Source organism: Bos mutus, chromosome 7, assembly GCF_027580195.1.
Source record: "Bos mutus isolate GX-2022 chromosome 7, NWIPB_WYAK_1.1, whole genome shotgun sequence".
NCBI lineage: Eukaryota > Metazoa > Chordata > Mammalia > Artiodactyla > Bovidae > Bos > Bos mutus.
The window spans coordinates 62901924-62922124 of NC_091623.1; the positions used below are offsets into that span (position 1 = coordinate 62901924).

Here is a 20201-nt window from a genome sequence, read left to right on the forward strand (position 1 = left end):
TCTCTGTTTAAAAAAAAAGAAAAGCCTAAATATGATGGTGTGTTTTTGTAAACGGAGAGGACAAGCTCGTTGTTTCTCTGTGCCCGGTACCCTTTTTCCAGCTCAAATGGAGTATTCTTATATTTCAGATGGCAGCTCAGCCAAAAGGGATGATTTTAAGAGAAGACACTTGACATTGGTGGAGTTGTGTTATATATTAATGCTTGGGCACTTGAAACTCCAACTATCACAATGTCAAATTATCTGAAGTCATGCTGTTTGATAGAGTTCCTCTTATTCGCAAAACTTGATTGACTTGACAAAGTTGGCAATAAATGAATTTTATCCTTTTAAACAGTGTAGTAATAATAATAAAGTGGTTACAAAGCACTTTTGGAATTCCAGTTGTCAGTCTTCAGTGTGGTCAGAACTCAAAAATGTCATTACGGTAAAATCTGTCCTCTGATGGGATATTTGAGATTTCTTTGTTGAAATTAACTAACTTTCTAAAAGATAACTAGATTGTTAGTTGATCTTTATTAATATGCAGATCTACCACTTAACTGTGTTTCTGTTGTTTTCAGAAAATGAACAGGTTTCAGCAGTGTAGCCTTTGTATTGACCTGGTTGAAGTCTACTGAAAGTCCTGGAAGAAGGAGTGGGCGGAGCCATCTCGTGATTTTGCAGGCCGTTGCTAGCACACAGCACGCTGCTCCTGCTGCTAACCCAGAGGTTTTGTTCCTGTACTCTGAGCAGTGAGATAACCTGAATCATGCTTCCTTTCATTTAATCCCTGCAGATGCATAGTTTCCTCAGCTATGGATGTTGTGCCTGGATACCAGTCTCCGCTTTGCACACCAGATCTGCCTTGGGACCACAGTTACTAGAACAAATTCAAACTTGAGTCCTCCCTATATATATCACTATAGATTTTCCTTTAACACATTATTTTTAAGATAGTAGAGTGGTAGTATTTTCAAGCCATAGCTTGGGTTAACAGACAAATTCAGAATGTCTGCCAATGCCAAGGATATTTTTATGTATTTGAAAAGTAACTTATTATTTGAAGTTTTGTGGTTTTCTTTGTATTTGGGAGCTCTTGTTAACTGATGTTCATGTTTGAGGCCATAAAACTGTCTCTGATCTGACCAAACAGAAGCCATCTTTACAGGATGATAATACTTTCGACTATACAGAGATGTAACCATCTGTAGCACCAATACAATGTGGGTTTGTTTGAATGGAACAGGAATCCTTTTGCTGTTGAGATGTTAGGAAGGAAAAATACTGCCATCTGCTGGTCAGGATTTGGAAGCCAAATGAAGCTAGCACAGAGTCAGCAGCCTTTTGGGAAAAGGAAGGGGGTATGATGGGGTGTGTAGCAATCCTAATTTCCAAAGAATGAAATTTTTATCTTATGTAACACGTATAGAAATTCTTTCTGAAGTGAACATAATGCTCTATCTAACTGTAAGTATAAATCCAATAAATGGAAACTGAGTTCTAGACAGTTCTACTCTGTAGGAACCTGTAACTAAAATTTTTCACAACTCAGATATGGAGTTCTTTCTTAATGGATGTGTTATCATTGGCAGTGTAATCATGAAGATCAATTTAGCTTTGTGCTAAGTGTTCTGCAGTGTTCCCCACCCCCACCCCCATCTCAAAGCACAAGGCTGTTTTCAATCTTGATAAACACTGCAGCTCCCAGTTGACTGTAGGTAAAGCTCAGCATGCCAGAGTCAATGATTGGTTGAAAATTTTGTGGGGGAAAGAGGAGCTAGAATTATGGAAATGATTATTTCTTGGTTCTCACTTCAGGCCTTGAGAGGATATATATATAAAATGTATCTCCTGTTGGGCATGGCACTCTTAAATATTTAATGAAAATTTCAGTAATTGTTTACTGGATGAGACAGACTTTCCAACATTTTAAAAAATTAAGTATAATGTTTTCTATATCTTTAGTTTAAATATTTTCATTTGTTTTTTTTTAGTATAAAGGCAAATGGAAGTTTAATAAACTTCTGTGACTACCAAAAAAACAAAAGCCAAAGCCATTAATGTGCACTACCCGGATCAACTTGCAACCAAAAATAGGTTTACTTCTGAGTGGTTGTCCATATGTGAATTTATAGGATTTAGTTGGCTTATGACTTCCTTTTGAAAAGTTTGTTCTCATTTTTTCCCTAGCTCTCTCTTCCTTCTATCATCCTTCTATTTCCTTTATTTTAAAATCATAAATCAGTTCCAACTGGTACATGGCAGTAGTCCATCTTTTCTATCAAAATGACAGTTTCTTCATCTTAGGAAAGATCACGTATCTGAAAAATTCCCATGGGCAAAAAATTGTAAATCAGAAACTTAAGCCTTAGAAATTTAAGGTTAGAATGAGGCTAGTTGGCTTCATAGCTATCTTGGCCCATTGAAATGGAAATTAACCTGGATCAAAAATCTAATAATAGTTTGAAAGTCACACTGTAAAGGTTTGATCTATAAACAGTGGTCTTTTGATCATAAATTTTTCTTTCACTGGTTTACACAATATTATTTTCATGTCCAGAACAAAACAAAGAAAGTGAAAGATATTTTTGCTATAACCATCTTTTTATCAAGTTTGGGTATTTATTCTCACCATTTTGTATCCACTCCCCAGAAAAATGTGCTGTTTGCACAATATCTGTTTTTTTAACAGGTCTTTCAAATTGTTGTCCTTAATGTTATCGATAATCATCTTGCACAGAGTCAGAGGCTTGTGGTTTTGGACTTGCACCTTGTAGCTGCCTTTGTTTTCCTGTAGCTTGAACTGTGAGTGTTTGGATCAGCTGATCACATTGATCAGGAACTAGCCAAATGCTTTGTAGTTTGATATGTATGTATCCCTTAAAAACGTCGTGGCGTTTTGATCTTTATGTTTTGATTATCGGGTACATTCCTGCCTTCTCTTAGTTTGTCACATGACTAGAACAAGAGAAGCCTTAACCTGTACTTGTTCCAGTTCTAAGTCCCCATTTGTTTTTATGTTATGAATTTATAAGCATACTAAAGAGACTTGTGCCCTCATCGCACCACAACTCTGAATCAGCCAGGAATATTGAAATAGTAACTCCTTGCTGCAAACTTTTGCCAAATAATGAATTTCAACAACAAAAAAACTCTTCATAATGAAAGATATGGAGAATTAATAACTCCAATATGTACTTCCATAAAAGTTTATTGTAATTTAATAGATTATTACTTTCTCCAAATGATTACTTTCAGTATGATATTTGGGGAGAGAAAAACCTTTAAATGATTTTTTGTGAGGGTGATAAGTCTGCATAACCACCTTAAAAATCTCCCAGGCTTGAAATATGATGTAATCATGGAGATAATCCAAACCTCCTTGTGTATTTAAAACTGATTGTTATTCTGATATATGTTTCTAAAACATGTAATATTAAAATAGATGTATCCCTTTAGTATAAAGGCTAGAGCAAAGGGATAAATCTTCTAAAGTGTTAAAGTACATTTTCAGATTTAAACGTGAACCCCAGTTCATCTTTAATTTTTGTTGTGCTCTTTAAAGGCTTCTTTACTTTTGACACACAGAATGCAGTTGTACTTGACCTTTTAAAATTGAAACGCGAGCTTATCAGCAAAAGACAAAACTGCACAGTCATAATAATCAAATAGCAATTATACTGCACAATTCCGTGATTGTAAAGTATCCTGTAACAAGCAATGTTTGTCTCCTATTTTTTGATACCTCTTAAACTTATGTCTTTTAGAAAGACAGTGCCTCTGTATGCTTTTTGTATTTTTATTGAGTGTAAATATTTGTTATATTTTTGGTTAAGAGAATGTAAAAGTACCATTTATTATCATATCTACTAATACATTGGTGGAATCAATAAAGAATCTAATCAGTCGTCTCTGCACGTTATTGCTGATGTGTGGGAGCCTGTCAGGTAATTACACCTAGTCACTCAAGAGGACCAGTTTGGGACCTGCATTGGTATGAAGGCATTTTTTGTTTTTAGTCTCGAGAGAAATTGGAATTGTCCAATTACAGTTGACATTATGGTATCTGTCAAACACCTAGCTGTTGTTTAGTTTTTTAAAAGTGTGTTCAGGAACTTCCCAGGTGGTCCAGTGGTCGGGAATTCATCTTGCAGTGCAGGGGACACAGGTTTGATCCCTGGTCAGGGAAGTGAGATCCCACATGCTGGGGAACAACTAACCCCGCGCACCGCAGCCACTCAGCTCCTGTGATCCAGAGCCTGACAGCCACAAAAGCTGAAGCCCACGTGCCACAACTAGAGAGTTCATGCACTGCAACCAAAGATCCTGCATGATGCAACTAACTGAGACCTGATGCAGGCAAATATTTTTTTAAAAAGTGTATTCGATTACAAACCAACTTTATCAGTGGCTTAAACCCTACTGGAGCTTGTTTTTCTTTTATAACAGAAGAGTCTGCCAGCGGACTCTCTCAGGTTGGTACAGAGATTCCGCATGCTATTCAGACACCTGAGGACACCACCAAGTGTTTCAAGAAGAAAGGATTTGCTGGAAAGGTGCAAACTTGTGTGTCCCTTTTATTAGCAAAACAGCTTTTCAAGAACTCCACTTGCATAATTTCTGTTTACCTCTCGCCTCAAAACTGTCATACTGAGTGTCCTTAGAGAGGCAAAGGAAGGTAACACAGAGGAGAAGGCAGTGTGAAGCCTGCAGAGAGTTGTGGCCACTGGTGGAAGAATGCCTACAGTCACCAGGAAGGAGGAGAAACTAGGAAGAGATCCCTCCTTGGAGCCTCAGAGGAAGTGCCACCCAGCCAGCACCTTGCTCTTGGTCTTCTGGCCTGTTTTTTAACCGCTCAGCTTTTGGTATTGTGTTAATGGCCACTCTAAAAAACTAATGGATGCTACTGTTTTTGTCTGAATTAAAGGATATAGTGATCACACCACGGGAACCACCCCATCTCACTGTCTTCAAGAAGCATTTGTTAAACAAAGGTAAGAGAGGCCCAGAGGCTTCCTTTCCAACTGGCTGGTCAGCCTGTTGCATTTCCAAGTGTTTACAGAAGGGACATTTGCTATCATGCTTGCCACGCTTGATATTTTTCATTTTACTTTCTACTTTCAGGAGTTCTGGTAAGTATGTACTGGTATCTTTATGTTTTAACTTTAATTTCCATAATTACTAGGAATGCTAATAAGCATCTTTTCAAATTTATTGGCCATTTGGATACTGTCTTTTGTGAGGTGTCTCTAGGTCTTTGGTTTATTTGTTCCTAATGTAGTGAAATATTGTTTTATAATGACTTGCTTGATTCATTTATTGATTCTAACAGCTTTTAGATTCTTTTGAATTTTCTATATTCCGGGAATTTTCTACAGGCCGTGGGCTGGGGCTGTGGAGGGGAGGGCTTATGTGCTGAAGGGTTACGTGCTTTAGTGTCTCGTGTCAAGGGTCTTAAGTGGTTGTGGCTTTGTTTTATGTATTTTGTCTAGTTTTTTGTTTTAGGGAGGAAGATAAAGTGCTAATTTCTCCATACTGATCAGAAGCAAAAGTCATATGTAAAATTTTAATATAAAAAAATAATAAAATTTTAATACAGCTCTCTCAGTAAATGAGAACAGATACAGTCTCCTCCCCCCACAAAAAAAAAAGTGTAAGGATAATTACTTTGAAGTGATTATGGAGCATTTATCAAAGCTGACTATACATTAGACCATATAGAAACTATTAACAAATTTCAAAGAATTGGATGCTCATAGAGAAGGCTCTCTGCAGCAGAATTAATGGGAAATTGGTAACAAAAATTACAAAATTGGAAAGTTAAAGAGGATATACCTCTCAATAACCCAGTAGAAAGTAGAAATTATTTTGAACCAAATGAAAACAGGAATATCAAGTCACAATCTTTTGGATGTGATTAAAGGGAACAGTGTAGCATTAAAGTGCACATATTAGAAAAGCAGAAAGGCTAAAAATGAATTGGCTAAACCTTCTCAAGAAACCAGAATACTAGCAAGTTAAATTCAAATAGATGGAAAAAAATAACAGCAGCAATTAGTGAAATATGTAACATGACCAAAAAAAAAAAAACCACAAAGAACTAGCAAAGCAGTAAGACTGATAAAATTTCTCAACTCTTGGTGAGAATGATCAAGGAAAAAGAAAAAAAGCAAAACTAACCAGTGTTAGAAACAAAACACTATTATAGTCATTAGAAAGACAGACACTTTGAATAAAATGTGGATGAAATAAACATAGAAAAACAAAACTTAGCAACACTGTAATAAGGAAAATCCAGTAGTCCCATAACTACTAAAGAAGTGGAGTCTCATTTAAGAGCCTTCCCATGGAGAAAACTTGTCCTGGGTGGCCCTGTCTGTAACTTAAACCCAGCACTTAGAAAAGAAGTGACACTGGTACTGCTAACAAAATCTCAGCCATAGTAGGGATTTCTTAAACAAGATTCTCATAAGAAAGTACTAACAATAAAGGAAATGGTATATTTCACTGTCTTAAAAACATGTTCATCAAAAAATGACCATTTAAAAGAACAAAAAGCCAGAGTTGGAAAATATATTGTAATTCAAATGCCCTTCAGCGCACAGGTATCCAGAATATATGAAGTACTTCTTCCCATCGAAAGAAAAAGAGCACCCAGATTTTTTTTAAAAAGGGGGTAAAAGAAAGAAGCACTTCATTAAGAGGCAAGACTATCCAATAAACATGAAAAAGTGCTTAGTCTTATAATGAAAAGCTCTGCATAAGTTTGGAATTCATGATGAGGGAAGTGTTAGCCATGCTGCCTCCTGTTTGAAGGTTGGTGGCAGATGATCAGATGTTCAAGCTGGTTGTAGAAAAGGCAGAGGAACCAGAGACCAAATTGCCAACATCCGCTGGATCATTGAAAAACCAAGAGAGTTCCAGAAAAACATCTATTTCTGTTTTATTGGCTATGCCAAAGCCTTTGACTATGTGGATCACAATAAACTGTGGAAAATTCTGAAAGAGGTAGGAATATCAGACCACCTGACCTGCCTCTTGAGAAACCTGTGTGCAGGTCAGGAAGCAACAGTTAAAAGTGGACATGGAACAACAGACTGGTTCCAAATAGGAAAAGGAGTATGTCAAGGCTGTATATTGTCACCCTGCTTATTTAACTTTTATGCAGAGTGCATCATGAGAAACGTTGGGCTGGAGGAAGCACAAACTGGAATCAAGATTGCTGGGAGAAATATCAATAACTTCAGATATGCAGATGACACCACCCTTATGGCAGAAAGTGAAGAAGAACTAAAGAGCCTCTTGATGAACGTGAAAGAGGAGAGTGAAAAAGTTGGCTTCAAGCTCAACATTCAGAAGAGGAAGATCATGGCATCCGGTCCCATCACTTCATGGTAAATAGATGGGGAAACTGTCAGACTTTATTTTTGTGGGCTCCAAAATCACTGCAGATGGTGATTGCAGCCATGAAATTAAAAGACGCTTACTCCTTGGAAGGAAAGTTATGACCAACCTAGATAGCATATTCAAGAGCAGAGACATTACTTTGCCAACAAAGGTCTGTCTAGTCAAGGCTATGGTTTTTCCAGTGGTCATGTATGGATGTGAGAGTTGGACTGTGAAGAAGGCTGAGCGCTGAAGAATTGATGCTTTTGAACTGTGGTGTTGGAGAAGACTCTTGAGAGTCTCTTGGACTGCAAGGAGATCCAACCAGTCCATCCTAAGGGAGACCAGTCCTGGGTGTTCATTGGAAGGACTGATGCTGAAGCTGAAACTCCAATATTTTGGCCACCTGATGCGAAGAGCTGACTCATTGGAAAAGACCCTGATGTTGGGAAGGATTGAGGGCGGGAGGAGAAGGGGACGACAGAGGATGAGATGGTTGGATGGCATCACTCACTTGATGGACATGGGTTTGGGTAGACTCCAGGAGTTGGTGATGGACAGGGAGGCCTGGCGTGCTGCAGTTTATGGGGTCACAAAGAGTCGGACACGACTGAGTTACTGAACTGAACTGATCATGGGTCCAAAGTTACTCTTGGAAGAAACAATAACAGGACTAAATTTAGAGGAAGTTGTACAGTGCACTGGAACCACCAGATGGCGCCACACTACAGTGTGACTCTGCCTGAGGGTCTTAGGTGTTTAAAAAGGTGAGAGCCAGACTTGTCCTTACATTTAGTTTATTTTAGGTTGTGCAGTGTGAATTGCTAAAGTTTATAATGTAATTTTTTTTACATACACATTGGGAAATGATAACCACAGTCAATACATTCATCATCTCACGTAGTTACCTTTTTTTTTTTTTTCCCCAGCATTATTTACAGAAGGAAGATGTGCAGACTAGCTGTATCCATTCCTGGGTGAATGGATAAGGAGAACGTGTGTGTACATATACAAATAATGTTTTTCATTTCTTTAGCAAGCTCACCTTCCTCAAATTCCTTGCTAAATGATGTAATTCATCAAAAACAGAAAAGGTAGAACAAGGTAATTTCTTAATGATGTTTCCAGATATGCGTGTGGTCCATAGTGAAATGTTTCAGAAGACTTCCTCACAGAGGTAATGAAATAAAGCATTTCCAATCAGAAAATAAAAAATTTTAGACATTCTATTTGGATAATCTTCAGATGATAATGGTTAGTGTGGAAATAGCTATTTCCTAGTACAGTTTTTGTACATTTAGACATAAGACTTAGAATATTTAATGAGTGGTGGTTTTTTCCAGGCCCCCCAAGGGAAATTTTCCAGAAAATACAAATGGCCCAACTCTGAACAGGAATGAAAAGCAGACAAAAGAGCCAATTAAACTTATAAAAATCTACACTGACCAACATCTCCACAGACTCCTGGTGGCTGCTCATCTGTTCTATTTGGTATTTTTTATTTTTTAACATTGACCATTTTGGTGGGTATGTAATGGCGTTTTATTGTGGTTTTGGTTTTTATTTCCCTTATTGTTAGTGGAGTTGAGCTTTTCATATTTATGTGAACCACTTAATTTGCACTGTTATGAAATGCTTTATTTTTATCAATTTATAAATATTCTGTATATATTTATCTGTATAAGCTGTGTGTATATATGTGTTTCTGGATATGGCTGCTTCATCTGTTACTTCTGTGGCAGGTGTCCTCTCTCACTCTTGGCTTGCTTGTCATAGCCTTAATAGTGTCACTTGATGAAGTTCTTAATTTTGGACTAGAGAAATTTATTCTCCTTTATGGGTAGTGCATTGTGATCTGTTTAAGAAGTCTTCCTCTACTCCAACATATTTGAATTTTTTAGATACTTGGATGTTTTGCCTTTTAAATTTAGCTCCGAAATATATCTGGAATAGGTTTTTGTGTGTATTGTGAGGTAGAGGCCAGGTTGAAAAGATAAGTTCTTGGCACTTGAATGACATCAGCCGTCCATATGTATATGAGAATACATCTGGGGTGTGTTCTCTTTTATCATCCTGTTTGTTCTTCCATTCCCCAATACCTCATTGACTTAGCTACTCTAGTATTATAATACATACTAACATCTGGTAGAGAGAGTTTTCTGACACTGTTCTTTTTCAAGTATATATTAGCTATTCTTGTATCACTGCATTTCCAAATGAATTTTACAACCAGTTATCAGCTTATATACATACATATGCACACACAAATGTGAAGTTTTGAGTGGGATTTTCTTGAAATTGTATATCAGCTTGAAGGAAATTGCCATCATTGTAAAATTTAGTCTCCCGTATCCCAGTGTATGTCTCCATTTACTTAGATTTGCTATTGCTGTCAGTGTTTTCCTGTTTTGGTTTAAGGGTTTCATATTCTCATATAAGATTTATTTTTAAGTGTTCTAAGTATTTTTTTCCTTGTCCTGCTTTATTGAGTTAAATACTTGGCATGTAAATACTGTGTATGATTTAGACATCTGTCTTAGTTCATTTGGGCTGGTGTAACAGAATACCACAGACTGGATGGCTTATGAACAAAGACACTTCTTTGTCACAATTCTGAAGGCTGAGACGTCGAAGATCAAGATGCCGGTAGATTTGGGGTCTGGTGAGAACTTGCTTTCTGGTTCGTAAATAGTGGGTGCTCAGGGAACAGAAGAAGTGAGAGCTCTCTCTGGGACCTCTTTTATAAAGGGCACTAACCCCATTCATGAGGGCTCCACCATAATGACCTAATCACCTCCAAAGGCCCTACTTTCTAATATCACCTTCAGAAATTAGGATGTCAACCTATGAAACTGGGGCTGGGGTCAGAAAGATTTATTGTATAGCAGTGTACACTATACAATGTGATGATTTTGTACACGTATACATTGTAAAATGATTATTACAGTTAAGCTAATTAACATATCCATCACCTCACATAGTTACAGTCTGTGTGTGTGGTGAGAACACTCAAGATCAACTCTTTAGCAGATTTCAAGTATATGACACAGTGGTAGTAACCGTGGTCATCATGGTATACAGTACCACTCCAGAACTTACTCATCCCACATAACTGAGTCTCTGCACATTTTGATCAACATCTCCATTTCCCTCCATCCCTCACCCCTGAGTAAACACCAGATTGCACATATTAGTGAGATCATGCAGGATTTTTCTGTGCTTGGCTTATTTTGCTCAGCATATTGTCACAAATTGCAGAATTTTTTCTTTTCTAAGGCAGAATACTGTTACTCTGTGTATGCACAGCAGAGTATGTGCACGTGCCCCGTACTTTTTATCCATTCGTCTGTCAGTGGACACTTGGGTTGTTTCGAAATCTCGGCAGTTTTTATCAGTAACGCCACAACGAAGATGGAGACACAGGTATCTCTTCAGCCAGCAGTCAGTGATGAGCTGGGACCCTCAGTTCTACAAGCAAATGAGTCCTGCCAACCACCTGCCTGAACTTGGAAGTGGCTTTTCCCCTAGTTAAGCCTCCAGATTAAGCACAGCCCAGCTGACACTTTAGACAGCCAAGCTGTGACCCACTGAATTTCAGATTCCTGATGTACTGAAGTTATGCCAGTCTAAGCTGTTGAATTTGTGGTAATTTACTGTATAGCAAAAAATAGCTAATAGATCACTTTCCACCTGTGTGACTTTGGAAGCTGTGAATTATCCCCGTGCCCCGTGCCTAAGTTCTCTCGTCCTCAGATCAGGTTAACGGTGACCTACCTCATGAGCTATGAGGATGAAACGCGTTGATGCAAGTGCAATCCTTTGGTATGGCTTAGCTGCCTAAAATGGCAACCCACTCCAGTGTTGTTGCCTGGAGAATCCCAGGGACGGGGGAGCCTGGTGGGCTGCCGTCTCTGGGGTCACACAGAGTCGGACACGACTGAAGTGACTTAGCAGCAGCAGCAGCAGCAGCCACATAAAAAGTTTCTCAGTAATTGTAAGCTGTATTATCACCCTTTCACTACCTTTCACTCCCTCCCTCTTCCTTCTTCATAGCTGAATAGATCTTACCCTGACTCTTCCACCACATCTTCTTTTCTAGAATTTAATTTCTTTGCCCAATATAGTCTTGGCTGGCCGAGACTCCTTAATCAAAGGGTCATGTATCAGACAACCTCATGTATCTTAAATATAACCAAAATGCTCCAAAATTAAGTTTGATCACATGTAGAAAATGCATTATATTCTTGACTTTTCAATGAGACCCAGAGCTTTCTTGTTTCCTAAAGTCAAAACTTTAAAAACATGAGTGGGAAACTTGAAGGAAGCATATTAATAGCAGTAGGACAACCTGAGAGAGGAGCTATCTGAAAACTCTGAAGAGAACTCGCCAGGCAGTCTGGGGCACAGACAGGATGCCCCCAGGGCTCTCTGAGGGTTACCACTAAACAAATATTGAAGTTTTTAAATAAAAAGATCTCTTCTTCAACAACAAAATAAAATAACTCACAATTTTAAAGTGGGCCAAAGACTTTAGAGATTTTTCAAAGAAGGGAAAAATATGGCCAGTAAGCACAGGAAAAGATGTTCAACATCACTAATCAAAAAGGAAGTGAAAAAAATTATATATGAAATACCTCACATCCATTGAAATAGCTATGCCCACCCCCACCCCACCCCACCCCCCCAAAAAAAGAAAAACCTAGAAAACTATTAAGTGCTGAGAAGGATGCGGAGAAACTGCAGCCCTATGTACTCTCAGTGAAAATGTAAAATGCTTGCATCCCTGATAGAAAAGAATATGGAGGTTCCTGAAAAAGAAAGTAATAATACTACCATGTCATCCAGAAATCCCACTTCTAGCTGTGTATCCAAAGACTTGAGAGCAGCCTCCTGGCAGCTTTGTATACTCATGCGTTATTCACAATTGCCAAAAAGTGGAAGCAGCCCAAATGTCCACTGATGGATAAATAGATGAATAAAATGTATATATATGTAAGTGGAATATTCAACTTTTAAAAGGAAGGAAATTCTGAAATACGCTGCAACACGGATGAACCTTCATGTTAAGTACAATGAGCCAGGAACAAAAAGACATACACTGTGTGAGCTATCTAGATTACTTAAATACATAGACACAGAAACTAGGATAGTGATTGCCAAAGGCTTGGGGGGAGGGAAATGGGGGGCTACCCAGTGTTTGCAAGATGAAAATGTTCTGGAAGTTGGTTGCACAATAATGATGTGTGCAGCAGTATTGAAATGTGCACTCAAAAATGGTTACAATGGTAAATTTATGTGTATTTTACCGCAGTTGTTTTTAAATGCCCCCTAAAAATCTAACCCAAGAAAGATTAACAAATGAAATATTTGTGGTGGCTGCTAGAGAAGGAGAGGAAAACTCATCGCAGTAGCAGAGGGTTTCAGCTCCTTGGGAGACCAGAAGTATGTTAAGGGCAGTTTGTATACACCTAATAAACCCAAAGTCCAAATGCTGTCTCCTCCTGGGTCTCATCCGTAAAATCTGTGGGGCACTAGAGATCAAGTTGCTGGTCAGCACTGAGATTTGCAGCAAGGGCCAAAACTCAGGGAAATTTGACCTTGGGTTTTAACTTCAGCTTGTCAAGCACTCATTTCACTAAGACCCTGGGGCTTCATCATGCTGAGGAGCCAATAAACGAAAGCAATTATTTTTTTATCATCACCAGTGTTAGATATTTAAATCCTATTTGAGCTCAGGACTTCCTTTGAGAGGCAGAGTAATAAGCAAGGTGAACTAAAGAACGGTTTTCTATCCCAGGAAGTGCACACGAGGGGTAGGTGTTGAGTAGTCTGGAGGGTAGTAGTCTGGAGATCAGCTGGGGACCCAGGTGCTCAGCATGGTGGGAGGCTGGGGATCCCGTGTGGACTCACCGCTGGCACCCAAACACTGAGCCTCCCTTCTGGCTTTTGACCTCCCCACAGCCGGCAAGCCCACTGCGACCTGGAACTCAGGGTACGTTCAGCTGCTAGGTTGTTCGTGGCATTCTGGGTTACTGCTTATTTTCTTTTCAGTATTTTTAATTTTCCAATTTAAAAAATATTTTGCACTGGGTCATCCTAAACCCTATCCTGGTGATACCTTTCGGTTTAAAGAGTATGACGTCTTCCCCGGTCTCCAGGGTCTGAATACAGTGTTAGATCTGGGCTCCTGAGAAGCAAAGGGTTTGAGGCTTCAGAGCTGGGTGTTTTTCATCCAGGTGACAGGGAGGGAGAGCTGAGAGTCCAGCAGAGTAGCTTGGAATCCTCTTTGTCTGTCTGCTCACCTGTAAATCTTGTCTCCTTTGAAACGAGCACTGACAGATAGCTGACAGATAAGGTCTTAACCCCCTCCTGCATTTTGCCCTCAAGCTTTCCTGCCTTTGTCTTACTATAACTCTCCATTCTCCTTTTAAAAGCAACTATTCTTGTCCCAGTCCATGGGGTTTGGGTGGGACTGAGGGTCAAAGTCACCTGCCCCTATACACACACATGGGTATGTGGCCGCAGGCGGGCCTGTGTGAGGTGTTCCTTAGAATTCCTAGCCTGGAGGTCAAGGCCAGTTCTCTGTGTGACCCCATGATGTGGAATCAGAAACGGTAAGACAACTATGTCCAGCTATTGGCTGTTGACCTCGAGCAAGTCACTTATCCTCTAGTCATCCATTCCATCACCTATATATGACATTGGAAGAGTAAAACTCTGTACGAGGATGGACTGGAGAATGAGCCAAGCCCACGCCTAACTGGTGACCAGTATTTACTAAATGTCTCCTCAGTTTGTCCCTCCAGTGTCCCATCCTCTTACATAGCCCCACAGCCAGACCATCCTCCCTTCCCTGTGAGGCCAGGAATGTAAAGTGCTTTTGGCAATCTGGAACTAATTGAAGTCTGGTAGGTAAAACAAAAATTGAACCTATATGTTTCTTAAACTTGGAAAGAAAATAGAAATCATAGTTTTATGTTTTTACCACCACCTATTTATCACCGGAAGCCTATGCTACTGACTTTCTCTCATACAAGGCCTGGTAAGTCCTTCATTCTGAGAACCAACAAGGGTCGCATTGAGCTAGACTGACACCTGCTGCTCTCTGGTTGTTATTGTATCTGAGAGCCACAGCAGAGGCTTCGAGGCAGGATGAGGTCACCCACTACCAAGCAGAGAGAGGAGGATGCCAGCATCAGGGGACAGAATGAATGGCCTGCATTGTAAAATCCAAGTCAAGACGGCCTGTTAACTGCCACTCACTGAATTCCTGAGGCAGCTGGCTGGGCTGCACTGGCATGTCCCTCCCTCAGTGTCAGCATACTAGGAAAGGCCTCCGTCCACATCACAGAGTTTTTTGTACATGGTGTTTTTCACACGAGACACTGTCAACATCTGTGTCTGGCCCTGTGTGGTATCATGGGCTTTAATGGAAAACATTGAATGGTTTTTCCATAGACACATGTACGGTTTTTCTATAGACATGCACCCTTAGGTCCCTGCTGTGTGCTAAGCGTGGTGAGGATGCTCTGAAAAACGCCTCAGGCATCATCTTACCAGTGTCATCTAGCGAACAAAGACCTAGGCGTGTAATGGTTTCTACAGCCAGGAACTCCTGCTGACGACAGGAGCGAGTGTCCTGAGGTGCTGGGCAGTTGCTGAGTAACTTGAGTTTCTGACACGGCCTCATAGGGTCTTTGGTTCTTGTGTCGGTCATGTTCCCATGAACCTTTTTAACAAGCTCTCAATTGTGAAAGCACCATTGCTACTGGCATAACATGTTGAGCAGAAGATAAACTCCAGTTTATCCCGGGTTTGCACTTACGAGGAATAGGGAAAAGGATGTTGGGTGATGGAGTGATTTTGCATTTCTCAGCTGTATGTCCAAGTCTATTCGGAGGCGGTTCTCATCACACTTGATTACAGTCTGTAAATGTCATACTTTTCTTAATGTTTCCCTCTCCTACTCTGCTGTTACTGTTTTAAAATTTTTTTAATTTATTTTTCATTGGAGGATAATTGCTCTACAGTGTTGTGTTGGTTTCAGCCATATATGAATCAACCAGTGGGTACACATGTCGCCTCCCTCTTGCACCTCTCCTCCCATCCTAGCCCTCTGGGTTGTCCCAGCACCAGGTTGAGCTCCCTGTATTACACAGCAGCTTCCCACGAGCTGTCGACTCTACAGATGATAATGTGTATGTTTCAGTGCTCCTCTCAGTTCAGCTGCTTCCCCTGCGGTGTCCACAAGTCTGTTCTGTCTGTATTCCTGCCCTGCAGATAGGTTCATCGGTACCATTTTTCTAGATCGCATGTATATATGTGTTAAATATCTGCTGTTGCTTTTGAACACCTAATCTGTTGACTTGCTAAGCATTTACCTACCGATATGCTTAGGTGGAAATTGTTATCAACCTGGGCCCTTGGACTCTAATCAATTCACATTGGTTAAGTGGCCAGGGAATTTCAGGCAAGGCTATATAGGCTCTCACGTTGTAGCACAAGCAAGTCAAAGCAAGAAACATACCCTTGCCTGGCTCCCCAGGAGGAGCTGCTTGGGTCCTTAAATGGAGCAACACCAGGGCAGGTTCATGGACTGGACAGCAGGCAGAACTTAGTGACCTGTCCCCCATTTGCTGCTGCCCTTGCTCATGCTGTTACAGTTGCTCCAGCTACAGTTACTTTTAGTCACTTACAGTCTCTCTGTATGCTGTTGCTCAAAGACATATCTGTCCAGGTGTACACACCCAGGAGAGGATCCTAGGTCCAAGTCTGTCTCAGGATCACATCCTCAGAGTTCATTCACACTGTGGGATGTGTCAGGACTTAACACTGGATAACGTTTCCTTGTTTAGTACATACTGCACTTTTTCTATTCGGCTGTCCGTGAACACTTGTGTCACCTCGGTATCTTGGCTGTTGTATAGAATGCTGCTGTATTCTTGTGTACAAATATGTCTGAGACTCTGCTCAGTTCTTCTGAATATGTAACCAGAAGTAAGATCATATGCTGGTATTTTCACGTTTTATCTCAGGACCCTCTGTAGTTTTCCATGGCATTTGCACCCTTTTACATTCCCACCAGCACGCACAGGGTTCCAATTTCTCCATATCTTCACTAACACATGATTTTCTGGGTGTTTTAATTTTGTTTTTAACCAAAGCCATGTATCTTATTGAGTGTGAGGTGATATCTCGTTATGGTTTTGATTTGCATTTCCCTCATGATTAGTGATGTTCAGCATCGTTTTATGTGCTTATTAGCCATTTGTTTGTCTTTAAAGAAACGTCTATTGAGGTCCTTTAACCACTTTTTAGTTGTGTGTTTTTTGTTATTGACTTATAGTTCTTTTATATAATGGATATAATCCTTTGTCAGATATAAGCTTTGCAATGTTCTCCCATTCTGTAGGTTACCTTTTTATTCTCTTGATTGTATTTTTTTTGATGTACAGAAGGTAATTTTGAAGTAGTCTGATTTTTATTTACTTTTGTTGCCTGTGATTTGATGTCTTATCCAAAAATGTCATTGCAAATTCACTGTCATGAACCTTTTCTCTCATGTTTTCTTCTAAGAGTTTCATTGTTTTAGGTCTTATGTTAATGTGTTTTATCCAATTTTTGTATATCGTTTAATAGCCTACTCTTGTGTCCTCCCCAAAATTGGTATCTTGAAACCCTAATGCCCTATGTGATGGTATTAGTAGGTCAGCCTTTGGGAATTGTTTCCATCTTGGGGACTTTGCCCTGAATGGAATTGTTGCTCTCAGAGGCTCGAGAGAAATCCCTTGCCTCTTCCATGCTGTGAAGACACAGCAAGAGGGCACCTGGCTCAGGAACCACGCTGGCACCTTGATCTTTGACTTCCCAGCATCCAGAACGGTAAGAAATAAATTTCTGTTGTTTATATATGATATCTAGTCTGTGGTATTTTGTTGTAGTAGCCTGAGCAGATTGACATGGTTCACCTTTATTCTGTGTGTGCATATCCAATCTCCAGAGCACCATCTGTTGAAAAGACTGGCCTTAGCATCCTTGTTGAAAGTCACTGAAACCAGAGACAGGAAGTTTATTTCTGAGCTTCCTGTTCTAGTGGTCTATCTATGTCTCTTTATGATAGTACTACATTGTGGTAATTACTGTAGATTTATAGAGGTTTTGAAGTATGATACCTCCAACTTTGTTCTTTTTGAAGATTATTTTGGCTGTCTCAGGGGTCCCTTGAGATCCCACATGAACATAAGGATGGATTTTTATAGAGTACATGAACACGGGATGTCTTTTCATTTATTCGTGTCTTGACTTTCACTAATGGTTTGTAGTTTTCAACATACAAGTCTTTTGCCTCCTTCAATTCAGTTCAGTTACATCCAACTCTTTGCGACCCCATGGACTGCACATGCCGGGCCTCCCTGTCCATCACCAACTCCCAGAGTTTACCCAAACTCACGTCCATCGAGTCAGTGATGCCATCCGGCCATCTCATCCTCTGTCGTCCCCTTCTCCTCCTGCCCTCAATCTTTCCCAGCATCAGGGTATTTTCCAGTGAGTCAGCTCTTCGCATCAGGTGGCCAAAGTGTTGGAATTTCAGCTTCAGGATCAGTGCTTCCAATGAACACCCAAGACTGATCTCCCTTAGGATGGACTGGGTGGATCCCCTTGCAGTCCAAGGGACTCTCAAGAGTCTTCTCCAACACCGCAGTTCAAAACCATCAATTCTTTGGCGCTCAGCCTTCTTTATAGTCCAACTCTCACATCCATACATGACTACTGGAAAAACCATAGCTTTAACTAGATGTACCTTTGTTGGCAAAGTAATGTGTCTGCTTTTTAATATGCTGTCTAGGTTGGTCATAACTTTTCTTCCAAGGAGTAAGCATCTTTAAATTTCATGGCTGCAATCACCATCTGCAGTGATTTTGGAGCCCCCCAAAATAAATTCTACCAGTGTTTCCCCATCTATTTGCCATGAAGTGATGGGACCAGATGCCATGATCTTAGTTTTCTGAATGTTGAGCTTGAAGCCAACTTTTTCACTCTCCTCTTTCACATTCATCAAGAGGCTCTTTAGTTCCTCTTCACTTTCTGCCATAAGGGTGGTGTCATCTGCGTATCTGAGGTTATTGATACTTCTCCAGGCAATCTTGATTCCAGCCTGTGCTTCCAACTCTGCATAAAAGTTAAATAATCAGGATGACAATATACAGCCTTGATGTACTCCTTTTCCTATTTGGAACCAGTTTGTTGTTCCATGTCCAGTTCCAACTGTTGCTTCCTGACCTGCATACAAATTTCTCAAGAGGCAGGTCAGGTGGTCTGGTATTCCATCTCTTTCAGAATTTTCCACAGTTCATTGTGATCCACACAGTCAAAGGCTTTGGCATAGTCCATAATGGAGAAATATATGTTTTTCTGGCATTCTCTTGCTTTTTCGATGATCCAGCGGATGTTGGCAATTTGATCTCTGGTTCCTCTGCCTTTTCTAAATCCAACTTGAACATCTGGAAGTTCACATACTGTTGAAGCCTGGCTTGGAGAATTTTGAGCATTACTTAAGTAGCGTGTGTGATATGAGTGCATTTGTGCAGCAGTTAGAACATTCTCTGGCATTGCCTTTCTTTGGGATTGGAATGAACACTGACCTTTTCAAGTCTCGTGGCCACTGCTGAGTTTTCCAAAATTGCTGGCACATTGAGTACAGCACTTTCACAGCATCGTCTTTCAGGATTTGAAATAGCTCAACTGGAATTCCATCCCCTCCACTAGCTTTGCCTCCTTGGTTAAATTTATTCCTTAGTATACAAAAACAATTTTTGTGTTGACTCTGTATCCTGTCACTTTATTTGTTCTAACAAGTGTGTGTGTGTGATCTGTTAGGACTTCCTACGTATCAGATCATGTTGTGTGTGAAGTGAGATCTGATAACTTTGCCTTTTCTGGTCTGTTCTGGCTAGGACTTCTAGTATTTTGTTCAAAGTGGTGAAAGCAGACATCCATTTTTTGGTTCCTGATCTCTTCAGTCTTTCATCATTGAAAATGAATGGTATCACACTTGTGGCCTTTTCATGGATGATCTTCATTTTGTTTAGTTTCCTTCTAGTCCTAGTTTGTTGAATGTTTTTACTATTGAAAGGGTCTTGAGGATTGTCAGAGATGACCACATGGGGTTCCCCCCATCTCTCTGCAAACATGGTGTATTACAGAGACTGACTTTTCTTCCGTTGAGCTATTTGTGCTTTTCTGGAATAAATCTCACTTGGTCATCATTTATCATTGTTTTAATGTGCTGGTGAATTCTGTTTGCTATTATTTTCTTGACGATTTTTGCACTTATTTCTTCTCTTGCTGCTTTTAAGATTCTTTGACTTTTCATGATTTGATTAAATCTTGGTGTGGGCTTCTTTGGATGTATCCTACTTTGAGTTTTTTAACCTCTTGTTTTTGTATTCCTGTTTTGCTATGATCTCAATGTTAGCGTGCCCCCTCCCTGGAGCTCACACTGAAGTTCTCGAGGTATGGCCTTTGGGAGTGCTTAAGTCATAAGGGTGTAACTCTCAAGAATGGGATTAGTGCCTGGCAGAGGGCCCTCACTGCACTGGCACCCTGATCTCAGACTTGGAAGCCTAACTTTGTTTCTAAGCCACCCAAATCTAGGGTATTTTATTATAAGATCCCTAACAAAAATTTTTTTCACTATTTCTGAAAAGTAAAATTTTTAATGTTTCCTGACACGGCCTTAACACACTGCATCCAGCAGAGTGGTCCTTGCACCTCCCTCAGAGGTGGGTGGGCCTGGGGAAAGGTAAGGCGTTGGAAAGGCACACAGATTTTTA

The 20201-nt window shown here is 40.0% G+C and overlaps 1 protein-coding gene across 3 annotated transcripts in view; it reads left to right on the top strand.

The window, feature by feature from the left end:
• The window catches only part of RAPGEF6 (Rap guanine nucleotide exchange factor 6), a 227274-nt gene extending 223385 nt beyond the window's left edge, over positions 1 to 3889 (top strand). For all 3 annotated transcript variants that reach the window (XM_005888380.3, XM_070374023.1, XM_070374025.1), the window contains one exon: positions 564 to 3889. In XM_005888380.3, the coding sequence (XP_005888442.2) occupies positions 564 to 589 (26 nt within the window). In that variant the 3' untranslated portion in view covers positions 590 to 3889. The remainder of the gene's footprint in view (positions 1 to 563) is intronic.
• The last annotated feature ends 16312 nt before the right edge of the window (positions 3890 to 20201 follow it).